This window comes from Neophocaena asiaeorientalis, unplaced genomic scaffold (assembly GCF_003031525.2).
Source record: "Neophocaena asiaeorientalis asiaeorientalis breed wild unplaced genomic scaffold, Neophocaena_asiaeorientalis_V1.1 scaffold103, whole genome shotgun sequence".
Taxonomy (NCBI): domain Eukaryota; kingdom Metazoa; phylum Chordata; class Mammalia; order Artiodactyla; family Phocoenidae; genus Neophocaena; species Neophocaena asiaeorientalis.
The window spans coordinates 151367-167727 of record NW_020175020.1 but is presented as its reverse complement, the minus strand read 5'-3'; the positions used below and the strand labels follow the sequence as shown (position 1 = coordinate 167727).

Here is a 16361-nt window from a genome sequence, read left to right as displayed (position 1 = left end):
AGGCAAGCAGCCTGTAGACAGTCCACGTGGTCAGAGCCTCAGCAGGGAAGGAAGAAAGGTCTGAAGAGTGAATTGCCCCATACTGTCATTTATAATAAAGGGAATCTTGTCTAAGTAATTTTATCTGAAAGTTAAGGACCCCTTGATATTTTCACAATCAACTCAGCATGGTGCTGTTATTTTGCTACTGAGACACTTAAACTTTTGTTTTTCTTACCTCTTACAGAGGAACAAATTGTTTAAAATTTAGGATTTCTGTCAAGTTCATAATATTTTCCTCCTTCTCTGGAAACTAATGCCTCTCCATATGGTCCTTGGGTCTGGGTACCCAGGAAGCATGCTTATGTTGTGTGAATGTCACGCCTACACACCCACATCACTGGTAGCTGATGAGTCTGTAGATCCCAGATCTGATTTCAAGAGACACCTGCTCTACAGTCATAGACACCTGGCAAGCCCGAATGGACACAATTCTCCCACCTGGGGATCCAGATTAGGGCTGAGAGATGGCCAGCCAGTCAGTATCTGTAGGTGAGCAGAACTGGACTTGGATGTGTAAACTTGGCAGCACCACGTGCTGAGTCATGTTGATCAGCATAGCCAAATATCCAGTTTGTATGTTAAAGTGGAATGAAAACATATGCAAAAAAACAGAGAGGAAATGTGGGGAGGGATTCTAGTGCCTCGGTTTAGCTATTTCTTAAGGCTTGATGGCATTCCTATTACTGGACTTCATGATGCTTAATACAGGAAATTTTTACATGTTGAGATGTGGGGAAGTCATTCTGGCTTATACATGAGTTAACTTGAATTATATTCTAACTAGAACAGCCGGAGCCGCCCAGCACGGGCCGGGAAGGCCGGAGGGACGGCCGGTCGGCCGGCGTCCGCGGGGCGCGCTGGGCCAGAGTGGAGGCCCCAACTACCTCAGGTTGTTGTGCCGCCTCCATGCTCCGGTTCTGGTTGCTCGAGCGCACCACCGCCACCCGCAGCCACGACGACGGTCCGCGACTCCCGCTGACGGACTCCCCACCCAGCCGCGCCGCTTCCGCGCGAGCAAGATTAAACTTAATATTTTTTTCTTCACTCTTACAGATATTAGTCAGTGTTTCATATTTAATCAGTAGCGTTCCTAAAAACTAACATACTTTAAGCATTAACGTGTTCTTAGTGACACCTATCAACCATTTTCACTTTGTTTTAAGATTACATTTTTCTTGGTTATTAACCAGTCCATAAAACATTTATATGTTTTGAATGCACAGAATGTGACGGTAACTGTCCTTGAAGAGTTTATATTAGTAATCATTCACAGAGGACATTTGAGAGGATGGCATGTCTATGGATGTTTGAATGAAACAAACACCTAGATTAGGGAGCAGGCACCCTGGAGAGGTTAAAGGCAAAATATATCTGTTTCATAGGACTATGATCTGGCTTGCATCAATTCAATTGAACATTTAGAGTGGACTTAGTATGGTTATACAAGTGAATAGAAAACTGCCCCTTTTTACAAGTTTCACAATCTAGTAGGAGAAATAGATACAGGGACTAGAATATATGACCAGTGGAAAGCTAACAACCTGGATGAAAGAGGTCAAAGGGAGTATAATGTGATACAGAGGATTGGAAGGGGATGAGGTGCTTAGAGACACTGCACTTCTTCTGTTCAGTCTATATTTTTTGAGTTCTGAATTCTTACCTGCCAATTCCATATCTTTTATATAGTGAGAGAGTAGGATATTTAAATGAAAAACCAACCACATGGTCTTAAATTATTAACAAAGTTTATAATATAATCACATTATATTTGTCAAATACTTTTGAGTTATGTTAATCTTTATCATGTCCCAGGATAATCTTCTAAATACATAACTATTCACATTATGTTTATAATTATTTCCATTTTGAAATTGATTGAGTGTTCTAAAGATAAGAAAACCTGAGGATAGTTTGTTTCTTAAAATCTAAGCTATTTAACTGATACTAACAACAATGATGGCACCTGTACAATGAAAGATTTTCTCAAAATGCCCTCATTTAGGGCTTCCCTGGTGGCGCAGTGGTTGACAGTCCACCTGCCAATGCAGGGGAAACGGGTTCGTGCCCCGGTCCAGGAAGATCCCACATGCCGCGGAGTGGCTGGGCACGTGAACCATGGCTGCTGAGCCTGCGCGTCCGGAGCCTGTGCTCTGCAACAGGAGAGGCCACAACACTGAGAGGCCCATGTATCGGAAAAAAAACCAAAAACAAAAAAATGCCCTCATTTAAAATGCACTGCTAAATTCTGTTGCAAATGACATTTGTTTTCTGCAACAAACTGCTATGTATTTCTGCTATATTCGTGGTATATGAATGTCTTTGAAGTTTAACTTATTCCCCATCAAACTTAACTCCTCCTAATTAACTGATTTCTCAAGAGTACTTACATACTCTTCATACCCCTCATGGGCTGGAGGAGGGGGTGCCCTGTATCCTGGCACAGTGGGTGATGCCCGTGCTCGCGGGGCAGGGACGCCTCTTGCTACAGGAGGCACTGGAAGAGCACCACGGGTCACAGTGGTCCCTCTAGGGGTGATAACGCCTCGTCCAGGTGGTGGGAGAGGAGGAATGGCACCCCCACGGCCCCTAGGAGAAACAGGTCACATACAGATGAGAAACAAGTAATGAGATCAGGCAAAGCTCTCATCTTATAGCCTCTATACAATGGGAAGAAAACACATTTATTTCTGCATGTCTGAGTGTTGTGAGTGTGTGTGTTTAATGGAGATTCTTTGGGATATAAAGCATTTTGACCTCCACAGAATAAGTTTTGTAAATATTGGTTATGACTTAGTTATCATAAAAACCATGTAAAATAATTTGATATTTTCTTTTATAACACTAGAAATTCAAAGCAAACCAAACAAAAATCAACCCACTCTGATTTTTATTCCAAATTTACCAAAAAAGTCTCAAATGAGAGCAGTGTCTAGTACATGACTCACTGTACCATCCATAGCTGCTAATTGTCAATGTCTCCGCCATGCTGGAGGTTATTGACAGTGATGGGCAATGTTGTCACTTACAAAAAAAATCTGTCTGCACTTCGATAAAATGTGGAACTCTAACCATCATGATATCATTCTGCTAATTATAGTAGCTTAAGTTTGAGGTCATTGTCACTGATTTATCATTATGCATGTAACCCCCTGAACTGGTACAGTCCCTGATATAATTTATTTCCTATGGTAACTATGGTGCTAGTGAAATACATGAGGGCTCTGTAAAAAAAATAACACACTGAGTACTTGGTACTGCAGTGCTTGACACAAAATTAACTTGTATTAAAAGTGTAAGATCAAATGGTTGCAGTAAACTCTTATGGTATTCTGAGGCCTTTGGAAAGGTTGAATGTTTGTCTAAAGTTTTTGGGCAAAAGCATGGTTATTTCACTTTTTATTATGTCTGAAAGTTTGGCCTCTAGAAAGTACTGTTTTCAGCAAGAACGCTAAAGCTTTGGGGGAAATAATGATCACGGGATGTGAACCATCACACTGGTTGGCTGCACCCACAGATGGGGTTGTAGATTATGCTTTCTGCTATGAGGAGCAGTCAACTGGCTCTTGCAGAAAATGAGCTTGACAAGTGAACAATAAGAATGCTGGTGAAGCTTTTAAAAGTTTTAAATAGATTATAGAGCTGATGAATAGAGAGATTATTAGAGAACTTACTGTGAGTCTAATGTACAGAGAATGCTCTCCTGTACTGGGAGACCCTAGAAGGCCTAGTGCCCACTTCAAGCACAATGTAACTGAGACCACAATATTCTACATTAGCATGATAATATAAAAGCTAATCTATAAGATGGATATAAAGAGTAATTTTACCTTCACTGGATCTCCAAGCACCTTATATACAGGGTGTGCATACATCCAGGTTTGCCCAGAATAGTTCAGAATTACAACTGTTGTCCTAGTTTAGCATTTTAATACTTTCAACAGTGTCCCTGTGTGGGTGGTAAGTTATATGTCACCTTACTTTAAACTATATTCACAAGTTATATCTATACCACTGAATAATCACAGGTAAGTGTTATAACTACTTGAACCTAAGGTAGATTATTTTTCTAAAATAAGATTTCTGAATCTGTATCCATTCTTCGTGCTTTAAAATTATATGATGCTCAAATCAAATCTAATTTCTCATCCCATTCCTTCATCAACTGTCTCCCAGACAGAGCCCTGGAAAATCTGTCTCTTGAATCTGACTCATTACCTCCTACACATTACATCCCTTCCCTGGAATATTAACCCTATATCTCTCTTCAACTCAAGTCCTCAATTCAACTCAAGATTCACATCACCTATTTAGAACGTAGGGTCCCTGGCTGAATCCACTCTACAATGTTCTTTCCTTTATTTTTCTGGCTTCTTGAAAGTTTTCTATCCTTAATTCTTCACCTCCTGCTCATTCCTGAATCAAAAGCAATCTAGTTATTGTTTCCTCCTCTTTATTGAAAATATTCTTGACTGGTATCACCAGAAGCCTACTGGTTTCTAAATCCACTGGAAATCAGTCCCCATTCCACTGTAACTGTTATATTTATCACTATGGGTTACTATCTGGAAAACGCCTTCTTTGAACTTTTATGACTCTGCTTTTCTCCATATTTCTTCCTCCCTCCTTTATATTCTTCAGGCTCATTCATTGACATCTACTCCTGGGCCCACCTTGGAATGTGGCTATCCCCATTTTCTTCCCCCCACCCTCCTTCTGTGCCTCACGGTGCACCCCTGCAGTCTCTAACCCTGATGGCTGTTATCTCTTTCCTTCCTACCACACACCATACCCTGGATCATGTCTCCTTAACTTGTCTGCATGTTAGAGTCACTTAAAGACCTTTGAAAACCTCCAGACTCCAGACCATACCCCAGGCCAATTAAGTCACAGTCTCTAGCAGCAGCGAGCTTTCAGTAATTCCAATGTGCAGACCAGTTTGGGAACCACTGCCTTACATGTGTCATCTAACTTAAAAATCTTGACAACCTTGTCATGTAGCCATTTCTAAGCTATTTTAAAGGTTGAGAACCAAGTCACAGAAAGTACAAGTCACCTTCCCAAGGTCACACTGGCAATCCATAGACCTAGGATTAATTATATTCTTCATTAAATTTGGTCCTTCACCTAATTTTAGTGGATGATGTCATTAATCTCTAACCAGGGCAGACATGAGAGAGTTATACTGTCTAGGACCACTCTCTTGTCTCCAACATCTAATTGGGCACTAATTCGTATAAATTCTAATCTCTAATCTAGTCCTTTATCTCTCTAACACTCCAAGTGGTATTCATTTCTGTGTTGGATAATGAACTTGTATTCTCCCTGGCTTCCTTGTCACACACCTCTCTGTCTGTCTTTCTCTCTTTGCTCTAATTCTTCTCTATCACTCACAGTGGTGACTGAGTAGTCTTTCTTGGAGACAAATATGATTAGCCCCCTCTTTAAAAAGCTCCATTAGATTCTATCTATGTATTAGTTCTCATTGTAGTAAACAAAACCTTCAAAGTCTGCCTCAAATGTTTTATTTTCCACTGTTCACTCTCATTCAACATGTAGCAGTGATGTGTGTGAAGATCTTAATTCTTCAATTACATAATATATATTATTATAATATATAGATGTAATACTTTGTCTTCTGGTATGCATTATTATTGGAAGATTAGATAGTTTTCATAGATATGATTGTTGAAACATAAATTCCTTTAGTTAAAGAAATTTTCAACAAATTAAAGTTTTAAAAATATACCAGGTACCGTTCTTTTTGAATTTAAGTGTAACTGAATAACTTTAAAAAGTCATAATTTCATAAATATGTACAAATCAGCATCCATTAACCCATGTGTTCAAGAACTTTCTGATCAATATGATCTTCTGTTTTGTGAAGCTATTTTCTTATTCTTATTTAATTGCAGATATATTTCATCATGTGGTTTGAAACAGAAGACAACAGAGTTCTGCTACATTTACTTTTATTAATGTTAATACATTAATTACATCAAGATAGCATTGAAAGTGAGGTTTAATTTTCAATATTAATTTTCTTTTTTAACATGCAGTATCAGATTGTATGATATATGGAATGTTAAAAAGCAAAAGCTTTCAATCAAATTTTTCTTCTAAGATATTTAGAAGTCTAGATTATAATGCACTCTTCTTTATTAAATAATTAAGGAGATTAATATTTTACATTAAAACTTCACTAAAATTGAAATCTTATATGGTCCACTCAAATATGACAAATGTATTATTACCTTAAGGAACACCAATAACAAAACAAAGTCTTTTAATATGATGATTTTGTTATCTCAAAAGCAGGTTAATGCATTAGTTTTTTAAATGGTCCCTATTCCAAGGAATATAGAATAGAAAAAAACTTGTTGCCTCTACAGTCATTCAATACATACTTAGGTTACACCATATATAACTGCTAAAATTATCATTTTTTGAACTACAAAAGTGACAATTTCATTATTAAAACCTTATGACTTAATCAGTTTAAGATTGCCTGCAATGATGTCATTTCACAACCCATCATGCTGAAGTTAATATAAAGGCTTTGTAAAAGGCTGATTCCATTTTAAAAAGTCCATAAAAAATGTTATGTCACATTAATTTTTAGCAATAAACTAATGTTCCTAGGTAGCATTAGAAAGTTCATATAAAAAAATTTTTTAAGAAAAAAATGTGAAAATAATCACTGAAACATTTTCAGAAGTTTTTCCTTTAATCAAAGTAATTTCTATAATCGCCACATTTTACCTTTAGTCAATTATTTCCTTGATGTTTTATTTGGAAATTGATCATTCTTAACTTCTTTTCTGATAGTGTAAAATTTTTTGAGGTGTCTGTGACTTAAATGTTAAAAACAGTGGTGTTTTGAAAGGTGGTGAAAATATTTGGGGAGTAACTTTAAAAATAAATTGAATCAGCAAAGTATCTTAGAATCTCAAAATGGTTTCTATGCAGTATATGAAATAGTATTCTAAATCTAAGCCGTTTAGAGATTTGAAGGCCAACTATAACAGGATAAAGAGAATGACAGAGTTACACAGTCTGTGTGTGAAGGCTATGAGTATTTTTCACTTTACCTCTTTGCAAAACAATGCTTTCTCTTGAAAGCTTGGCAAATGTAGAATCTTACAAAACAAATTCTGTTGCAGAAAAATTCCAATTTCTTTGCAAAGTGAACAATATCAAATAAAATCTTCTCTGATGACATTGCAGAGTCAAATATAACTAAGCTTTAAATATTCTTACAATCAGCCATGTAACAAATGTACTTCTGGCTTTCTGGACTGGTGGTGTGTGTATATATATATATATATATATATATGTGTGTGTGTGTGTGTGTGTGTGTGTGTATAATACACATACATATAATATATATATAATCTACTTATCTATCTAAATATCTATATATCTACCGACCTACCTATATCTATCATTATCCTCATCTATCTGTCTACCTATCTGGCAAGACTGTATCAATTCATGGGCCATTTAAGGCATAGATAATATTTGTAATTTTCTCTTCATTCAAGGTCATCCTGGTTCAAAGATGCATATGATTGAATCATCTGCATGTCCTAATCCTGGGGACAAAACCAAAAAGTAGAAACTCCTAGGTTTGCTCCTCTTATTTTCTTAGGAAGCTGTTAAGAGCTCAAACTCTGAATTCTAGAGTCAGACTGCCTGTGTGTCCTCAGGCATATTGCTTACATCTTTATCAGTTGCTCACCTGTAAATAATGCTTAACCCTACTATGGAGGATTTGATGAGTTAATAACTTATATAAAGCTCTTACAAGCTATATAATCATCTGTTGTTATTGCTTTTGTGGTGGTGGTGGTTATTGTTGCTGATATTGTTGTTGTTTATTCCTAGCTGTGATCATGACACAGAACAGGCCAGCAAAGTATTGCCATTCTTATTGGCTGTTAATTTATTTAAAGTAAGAACAAATGTACCTTGAAGGAGTTGTGGGAGCTATTCTGATCCCTCTGCCTTTAATAACTCTGCCACGACCAGAGTCCTCTGAGCCATTTAAGTAAGATAATTCACGTAGTTGTTCCTGACGAATTTCATCATTGTAGTCCTAGAAGAAAAAACATGACCTGATGAGCTAAAATGGAGAATGGAGTTCTTAGAACTGAACAAACACAGTAAGAAAGGAAATTTTTCACTTATTTTCTGGTATACAAAAATCTAAAATGAGGTAAAAGTAAATATAATTTAAGTTCCTAGTTTTATACAGAGAAACTGAAGTTGCTTCTTTTACCAAGGAAGTACTCAGCAGGAAATCAGATGAGATTTGCTGGGATATCACTTTATATGTTAGCTAGAAAAGGAAAGGTAACAATATAGAACAAGATCTTGGAAGGTCCCAAGGTCATGGTTGCTAATAAGAGGATTACTGAAAAACAACTTTAGTGGTATAAGTACATGTATATTGTTAAAGACTGCATAATACTCAAATAGTTCCTGATGCATAAACTGAAAAGGGGCAATCCCAAGGACCAAAGTAGATACTGTGTTAAAATAATTAAAAAGTGCAAAAAAATATCAGTTTCAGACAACTGGGAAGCTATGTAATCCAACTAAAAAACTTGAGGGGCAATGTTTAGAAATAAATAATTTTCTATGTGTTCTAGCATTGGGCTGATGGAGAATGACAGCCATAGCAGAAGGCACACTTCACAGTAACAGCCAGAGATTTGGTCAAAGTCAAAGAGACGATCTCTATCCTTCATTAGTGTAAATGTATCAATCATTTCAATAGGACCAAAGAGTGGATCTGAGTCACTGAAGATGAATGCTATCTTCAAAAAACAAGTGTCAGTCTTACCTGTTTCTCTTTTTACTAACACACACGTGAATGCACACACACACCCTGGTAGAACAGTACAAAACTGAGTAATTGGTATTTTTGCCTAATGGGCAATCCAAGTAAATTCTTTTTCAGTAAAGATGTATTTATGTGAAAACCATGAGCTGTCTAGGAGTTGAGACGAGAAATATTTGTAGAAATATCTGGGTTAACATAAATGATGTCTGAGGTCTGGTAGTGGACACTTGAGCCAGGTTAGCTCTGAACTTGTGAGTTATAGTAACAGTACATGGAAACCGTGCACTCACCTGCACAGCCTGGTCTAGAAGATGGAGGGGATGCATTCAGCCTACAAGCTTTTCTAAAGTACAGCTTTACCTCATGGTCCAAAAACTGCCTTGTTCACAAGCAAAAGTACTAGTCACTCCAAAGCACTTACTTTTTATTTTTAACATGTTGCTTTCACATTTATCCTGTTCAGCACCTGATTATAGTGGTAATGGGCTCAAGACAGTTGATTGACAGAAGAGCTATAGTAGAAAATAATAGTTTTTAACAATTACTCAATTTATACCTCTTAATTTTCACATTCAAGCAACAACCAAACTGAAGAATAAGCATGTCTACTATTTTATTAGGTACAGGGAATGTGATGAATTGCTACTTCTGACTGAACTGAGCAGCCACCATGAAAATGAAAAATTAATTCCATAATTTTCCCATGTAATATTCCTAACTTGAAAGCAGATCTTTGCAGCTTCTTATCTAAGAAAAATCCATGGACTCCTAAAGGTCTTTATGAATTATAAAAAGAGATAAGATTCTCATTTTTGGCAACATTGAGGGTTGAGTTAAAAATTAGCAAATAGCAGATAAATTCATACATGTAAAATTTACGTTAGAGAATATCTTTATGCCAGAATTAGAAAATACATTATTGTGGATATTAGCATGAATATTTGACACTACAGGTTAAGTTAGTTCTTACTGTAAACAAAACACTACTGTTAGTGTATAATCAAGTTTCTTATGAGCTCAGCTAGATATACTTTGTTTTAAGAACTGGATCATCTTCCAGGGTTGTGGTGGTGAAGTGAATGCAGAACTCTAAATACAGGTGTAACTGACTTAGAATATGAGTCACCCTGTTCTGAAATCATATTGCTCCCAAGGCCATGGTACACAAGAGCAACTCCCAGTCAATGACCAAATGTGGTTAAAATGCTAAAATAGGCCCATTCTTGGGAGTCACAGTTCTCCTCTGCCCGTGCCTCAAGGATTCCTAGACAGCTGGGATGAATTTCCCTTTAATACCATTGCTTCTGGGCTATGACCTCTTTCCTTTGGGTCAGATATTCTAGTGTGAAGGCTCTCCAGTCAGTCTTCTTTGGCTTCCTCCTTATTTTATTTATTTATTTATTTAGTTTTTTGTCACAAGATCATTTTTCCTAATGAACTCCTTACATGTTTAATCTCATCTAATCCTGATTCTGGGAGGACCCAAACAAACATACAGAACGTTGACAAAATCAAGTTCCTAAAATTACAAGCTGAGAGATTTTGTAAATCCACTGATGTTAATGCTGGTGGAACCTATTCTGTTCAACATACCTTATACTCTGATTAATTGGAGTATTTGCCATTCTCTTACTTTAAAATGGTTACATACAGATTAAACATGGAACTGATTACTGACTAGCAAAAAGGGTAGTAATCAATGTTTATTTTAAGAAAGTAAATTGTATGTTGCCCAATTTTCTAAATCACTTCACTTAATAAAAATGTATGAAAGAGTCAGACATAGAGTGAACAAACATAAGGCATGTTTTGGGTGTTGGCTGACATAGATGAATTGTGGAAAGAGGGAGAAGGCTGGTTGGTGTGTGTATGTATGTGGTGAAGTGAGAGAGAGAAAGAGAAGTTGGGCAACCACAAGCTATTCAAGAGTGCCTTAGTGGAAGTTATACTGTATGACTTGGGAAGGTAGGAATAAAAGAAAATTTAAATGCAGAAATGGCTAGAAGTATAATGACACCATTAACCAAAGAAAGAAAGGAATGAAAAAAGTTTAGAGGTAGAGAATTTATATTTTGTCTAGATAATCTTAAGTTTAAAATGCCAAGGAGACATTAAAGTTTATCTTAGAAATTCAGATCTAGGTCAGGGGAGTAAATCTGAATGTCATTTGCACACACTTGTGATAAATGAAACATGGAGATTGCCTAAGGTAATAGTAACATAATGTAGTGACAAACATTTTCTAATCATACTTCATACATTACAATATTATGATCATTAAATGACCAGGTCTTTAATAAACTCAAGTTTTTCTAATTAGACAACTAAAATATATATACCACTGTATTTATAGTAATGAAGCATCTAGCTGTCTCAAATAAATACAAAAGAATTTTAAATGCCCAAATGTAGAGATACTGAAACTCTAAGTATTCTCTGGACTGAATATATCCTGTGTATTATTTTTATGTTATAGATATAATTTTCTAAACCCCCAAATCTTTAATTGTATATTATATGCTTGTATTCAGCTCTTCATTAAGCACAGATCTAACTTTGAATTAATCTTTCATCACTAGGACATGAGTCCATCCTGTTGAACATTTAATTGTGGCATATGTTGCTGATGCTTCAGTTACATAAAATCTTAAAAATACTCATAAACAAAATATTCCATGATTGCCTTGTAAATGTGATCTTATTAGAAATATACTACAGCCTGAGTTGGAGACTAGATGGTGGAGTAGAATGACTTGAGCTCACCTCCTCTCAAGAAAACACCAGCATCACAACTAAATGCTGAACAACCATCGACAAAGAAGACTGGAACCTACCAAAAAAAGATATTCTACATCCAAAAACAAAGAAGAAGCAACAATGAGATGGTAGGAGGGGCACATGTGCGATATAATCAAATCCAATATCCACTGGGTGGGTGACCCACAAACTGAAAAATAATTATATCACAGAGGTTCTCCCACAGTAGTGAGATTCTGAGCCCCACATCAGGCTCCCCAGCCTGGGGGTCTGGCATTGGGAGGAGGAACTCCCAGAGCATTTGGTTTTGAAGGCCAGCAGGGCTTGATCTCAGGAGCTCCACCGGACTTGTGGAAACAGGGACTCCACTCTTGGAGGGCCCACACAAGTTCTCGTGTACACTACACAGGAAAAAAGCAGTGAGTTCATAGGAACCTGGGCCAGACCTACCTGCTGGTCTTGAAGTGTATCCTGGGGAGGTGGGGGGGGCAGCTGTGGCTCACTGTAGGAACAAGGACACTAGTGACAGAGGTGCCAGGGAGTACTAATTAGTATGAGCCCTTCTGGAGGCTGCCATTTTGATGCCAAGACCTGGACTCACCCAACAGACTGTAGGCTCCAGTCCTGGGATGCCTCAGGCCAAACAACCAACAGGGCAGAAACACAGCCCCACCCATCATCAGACAGGTTTGTGAAAGTCTTACTGAGCCCACAGCTGCCTGTAAACACACCACTTGACACAGCCCTGCCCACCAGAGGGACAAGACCCAGCTCCACTCACCAGTGGGCAGGCACAAGTGAGTGGAGAAAGGAAGGAAGCCTTCACAAGCATCTAGACCAGCCTCACCCACCACGGGCAGATAGCAGAAGCAAGAGAAACTAGAGCCCTGCATCCTGTGGAACAGAGACAATGAAAACAGGCAAAATGAGATGGCAGAGAAATATGCTCCAGATGAAGGAACAAAATAAAACCCCAGAAGAACAACTGAATGAAATGGAGATAGGCAATTACCTGAAAAATAATTCAGAGTAATGAAAGCAAACATGATCCAAGATCTTGGAAAAAGAATGGTGGCACAGACTGAGAAGATGAAGAAATGTTTAAAAAAGACCTAGAGGGTATAAAGAACAAACAGTGTTGAAGAATACAATAACTGGGCCTTCCCTGGTGGTGCAGTGGTTAAGAATCTGCCTGTAAATGCAGAGGACATGGGTTCAAGCCCTGGTCCAGGAAGATCCCACATGCCATGGAGCAACTACGCATGTGTGCCACAACTACTGAGCCTACACTCTAGAGCCTGCATGCCACAACTACTGAAACTCGCATGCCTAGAGTCCATGCTCCACAACAAGAGAAGCCACTGCAATGAGAAGCCCATGTGCCACAATGAAGAGTAACCCCCACTTGCCACAAGTAGAGAAAGCCCGCGTGCAGCAGTGAAGACCCTATGCAGCCAAAGATAAATAAATAAATAAACATTTTTAAAAAACAATACAATAACTGAAATGAAATATACACTAGAAGGAATCAGTAGCAGGATAAATGAGGCAGAAGAATGGATAAGTGATTGGAAGTTAGAATGGTGGAATTCACTGCTGCAGAACAGAATAAAGAAAAAAGAATGAAAAGAAATGGAGACAGCCTAAGAGACTTCTGGGACAACATTAAATGCAAAAACACTCGCACTATAGGGGTCCCAGAAGGAGAAGAGAGAGAGAAAGGACCCGAGAAAATATTTGAAGAGATTATAGTCAAAAACTTCCCTAACATGGGAAAGGAAATAGTCAATCAAGTCCAGGAAATGCAGCAAGTCCCATACAGGATAAACCCAAAGAGGAACACACCTAAACACATTTTAATCAAATTGACAAAATTAAAGACAAAGAGCAAATATTAAAACAACAAGGGAAAAGTAATAAATAACATACAAGGGTTATCAGCTGATTGTTCAGAAGAAACTCTGCAGGCCAGAGAGGAGTGGCATGATATATTTAAAGTGATGAAAGGGAAAAACCTAAAACCAAGAATACTCGACCCAGCAAGGTTTTGTTCAGATTTGATGGAGAAATCAAAAGCTTTACAACGAACAAAAGCTAAGAGAATTCAGCACCACCGAACCAGCTTTACAAAAAATCCTAAAGGAAATTCTCTAAGCTAAAAAGAAAAGGCCACAACTAGAATTAAGAAAATTATGAATAGGAAAGCCCACCAGTAAAGGCAAATATAAAGTAAAGGTAGGAAATCAACCATGCACAAATATGATATCAAAACAAGCAATAGTGAGAAGAGGAGAGTACAAATGCAGGATATTGGAAATCACTGGAAATTAAGAGACCAGCAACTTATAACAATTTTGTAAAGCAATCTTTTATATATACTGCTATATAAAAACCTTATGGAAACTGCAAACCAAAAAACTACAATAGATACACACAGAAAAAAAGCAACCCAAACACAACACAAAAGATAGTCATCAAATCACAAGAGAAGAGACCAAAAGAGGAAGGAAAGAAAAAAGACCCACAAAAACAAATTCAAAACAATTAAATAAATGACAATAGGAACATACATATTGATAATTACCTTAAATGTAAATGGATTAAATGCTCCAACCAAAAGACAGACTGGTTGAATGAATATAAAAATAAGACCATGTATATGCTGTCTACAAGAGACCCACTACAGATCTAGGGACACATACAGACTGAAAGTGAGGGGATGGAAAAGAGCTATTCCATGCATGTGGAAATCAAAAGAAAGCTGCAGTAGCAATGTTCATATCAGACAAAATAGACTTTAAAATAAAGACGACTGTTACCAGTGACAAAAAAGGACGCTAAATAAAGATCAAGGGATCAATCCAAGAAGAAGATATAACAAGTGTAAATATATTTGCACCCAGCATAGGAACACCTCAATATATAAGGTGAATGCTAACAGCCATAAAAGGAGAAATTGACAATAACACAATAATAGTGGGGGACTTTAACACCCCACTTACATCAAAGGACAGATCATCCAGACAGAAAATCAATAAGGAAACAGAGGTCTTAAATGACACATTAGACCAGATATACTTAATTATTATTTATAGAACATTCATCCAAAATCAGCAGAATATGCATTCTTATTGAGTGCTCATGGAACATTCTCCAGGATAGATCACATGCTGGGTCACAAAGCAAGCCTTTTAAAATTTAAGACAACTGAAATCATATCAAGCATCTTTTCTGACAACAACACTATGATTTTAGAAAGCAACTACAGGAATTAAACTTTATGAAACACAAACACGTGGAGGCTAAACAATATGCTACTAAATAACCAACGGATCATGTAAGAAATCAAAGAGGAAATTAAAAAATACCTAGAGACAAGTGATAACAAAAACAAGATGATAAGAAACCTATGAGACACAGCAAAAGCAGTTCTAAGAGGGAAGTTTATAGCAATACAAGCTTACCTTAGGAAACAAGATAAATTTCAAATAAATAACCTAACATTACACCTAAAGCAACTAGAGAAAGAAGATAAAACAAAACCCACAGTTAGTAGAAGGAAAGAAATCGTAAAGATCTGATCAGATATAAAAGAAGTAGAGATGAAGAAAACAGTAGAAAAGATCAATGAAATTAAAAGTGGGTTCTTTGAAAAGATAAACAAAATTGATAAACCTTTAGCCAAAGCCATCATGAAAAAAAGGGAGAGGACTAAAATCAATGAAATTAGAAATAAAACCAATCCAAAAATGCGCAGAAGACCTAAATAGACATTTCTCCAAATGAAGTTGAGACACAGATGTAGAGAACAAAGGTATGGACACCACAGGGGGGAAAACCACGGTGCGGTGAGGATGGTGGTGTGCTGAATTGGGCGGTTGGGATTGACATGTATATACTGAAGTGTGTAAAATTGATGACTAAGAAGAACCTGCAGTATCAAAATGCAAACAAACAAACAAACTAATACTAAACTTTCTTTGGGTTATTTGTATGGAAATATGTTAATATAAATGTTTCAGACATTACATGAAATTTCTAAAAATCTTATATATTCTGGTATAATGTTATAAGTCATAATTCTAGTTTTTACTTTAAAATGTATATCTCAGAAATAACTAAATTTCCTTGTCAATTGCATTATTATGAACATTCATCAGATCTTTAACCGTGGTCATTTTGAAGTCTTTTGTCATTTACAGACAGTTATGGGTGTACTCTGATGCTTTTGCAAAAATGTTCCTATGAAAGGGTTTCATCTTCAAGGAATTCATGGAAAAGACTCTGACAAGTACAGGTTTCTGGTAACAGCCTATACTGTTGAACTGAATGAATAAACATTTTCAGAACTCTAATGGAAAACTGATGAATTCATATGAGTGCTAACAAAAGATCAAGTTGAAAAAAAAGTAATTACATGGGACTGAGTGAACTGATGAGGATGATTATAATTTTTGTGACTTTCTGTTTGAATAAAAAAATCCTGCAAGGGTTCAGAGGTAAAAAATATACAAATCAATTTTCACTGCAAAGTAAAGGAGCTGTTACAGTGGAGGATTATTGGACTGAATGTCAATATTATGACATAGTATGAGTGTGTTTCGTGTTTGGTAATTGCAATCATTGTTGCTTTTGTTGTGTTCATCCATTTACAATGCTTGGTGTCAGTTTATTTATCCCTTGTAAAAATAAAATACAGTGTGTGTATGTGAAAAAA

General features: G+C 36.8%; 1 protein-coding gene across 1 annotated transcript in view; it reads right to left on the bottom strand.

Annotated features, from left to right (window-relative positions):
• The window catches only part of KHDRBS2 (KH RNA binding domain containing, signal transduction associated 2), a 344255-nt gene that overhangs the window by 244129 nt on the left and 83765 nt on the right, over positions 1–16361 (bottom strand). The window contains exons 3-4 of the mRNA XM_024762809.1: positions 8010–8137; positions 2430–2628 (exon numbers count right to left, since the gene is read on the bottom strand). Of these exons, the coding sequence (XP_024618577.1) occupies positions 2430–2628; positions 8010–8137 (327 nt within the window). The remainder of the gene's footprint in view (positions 1–2429; positions 2629–8009; positions 8138–16361) is intronic.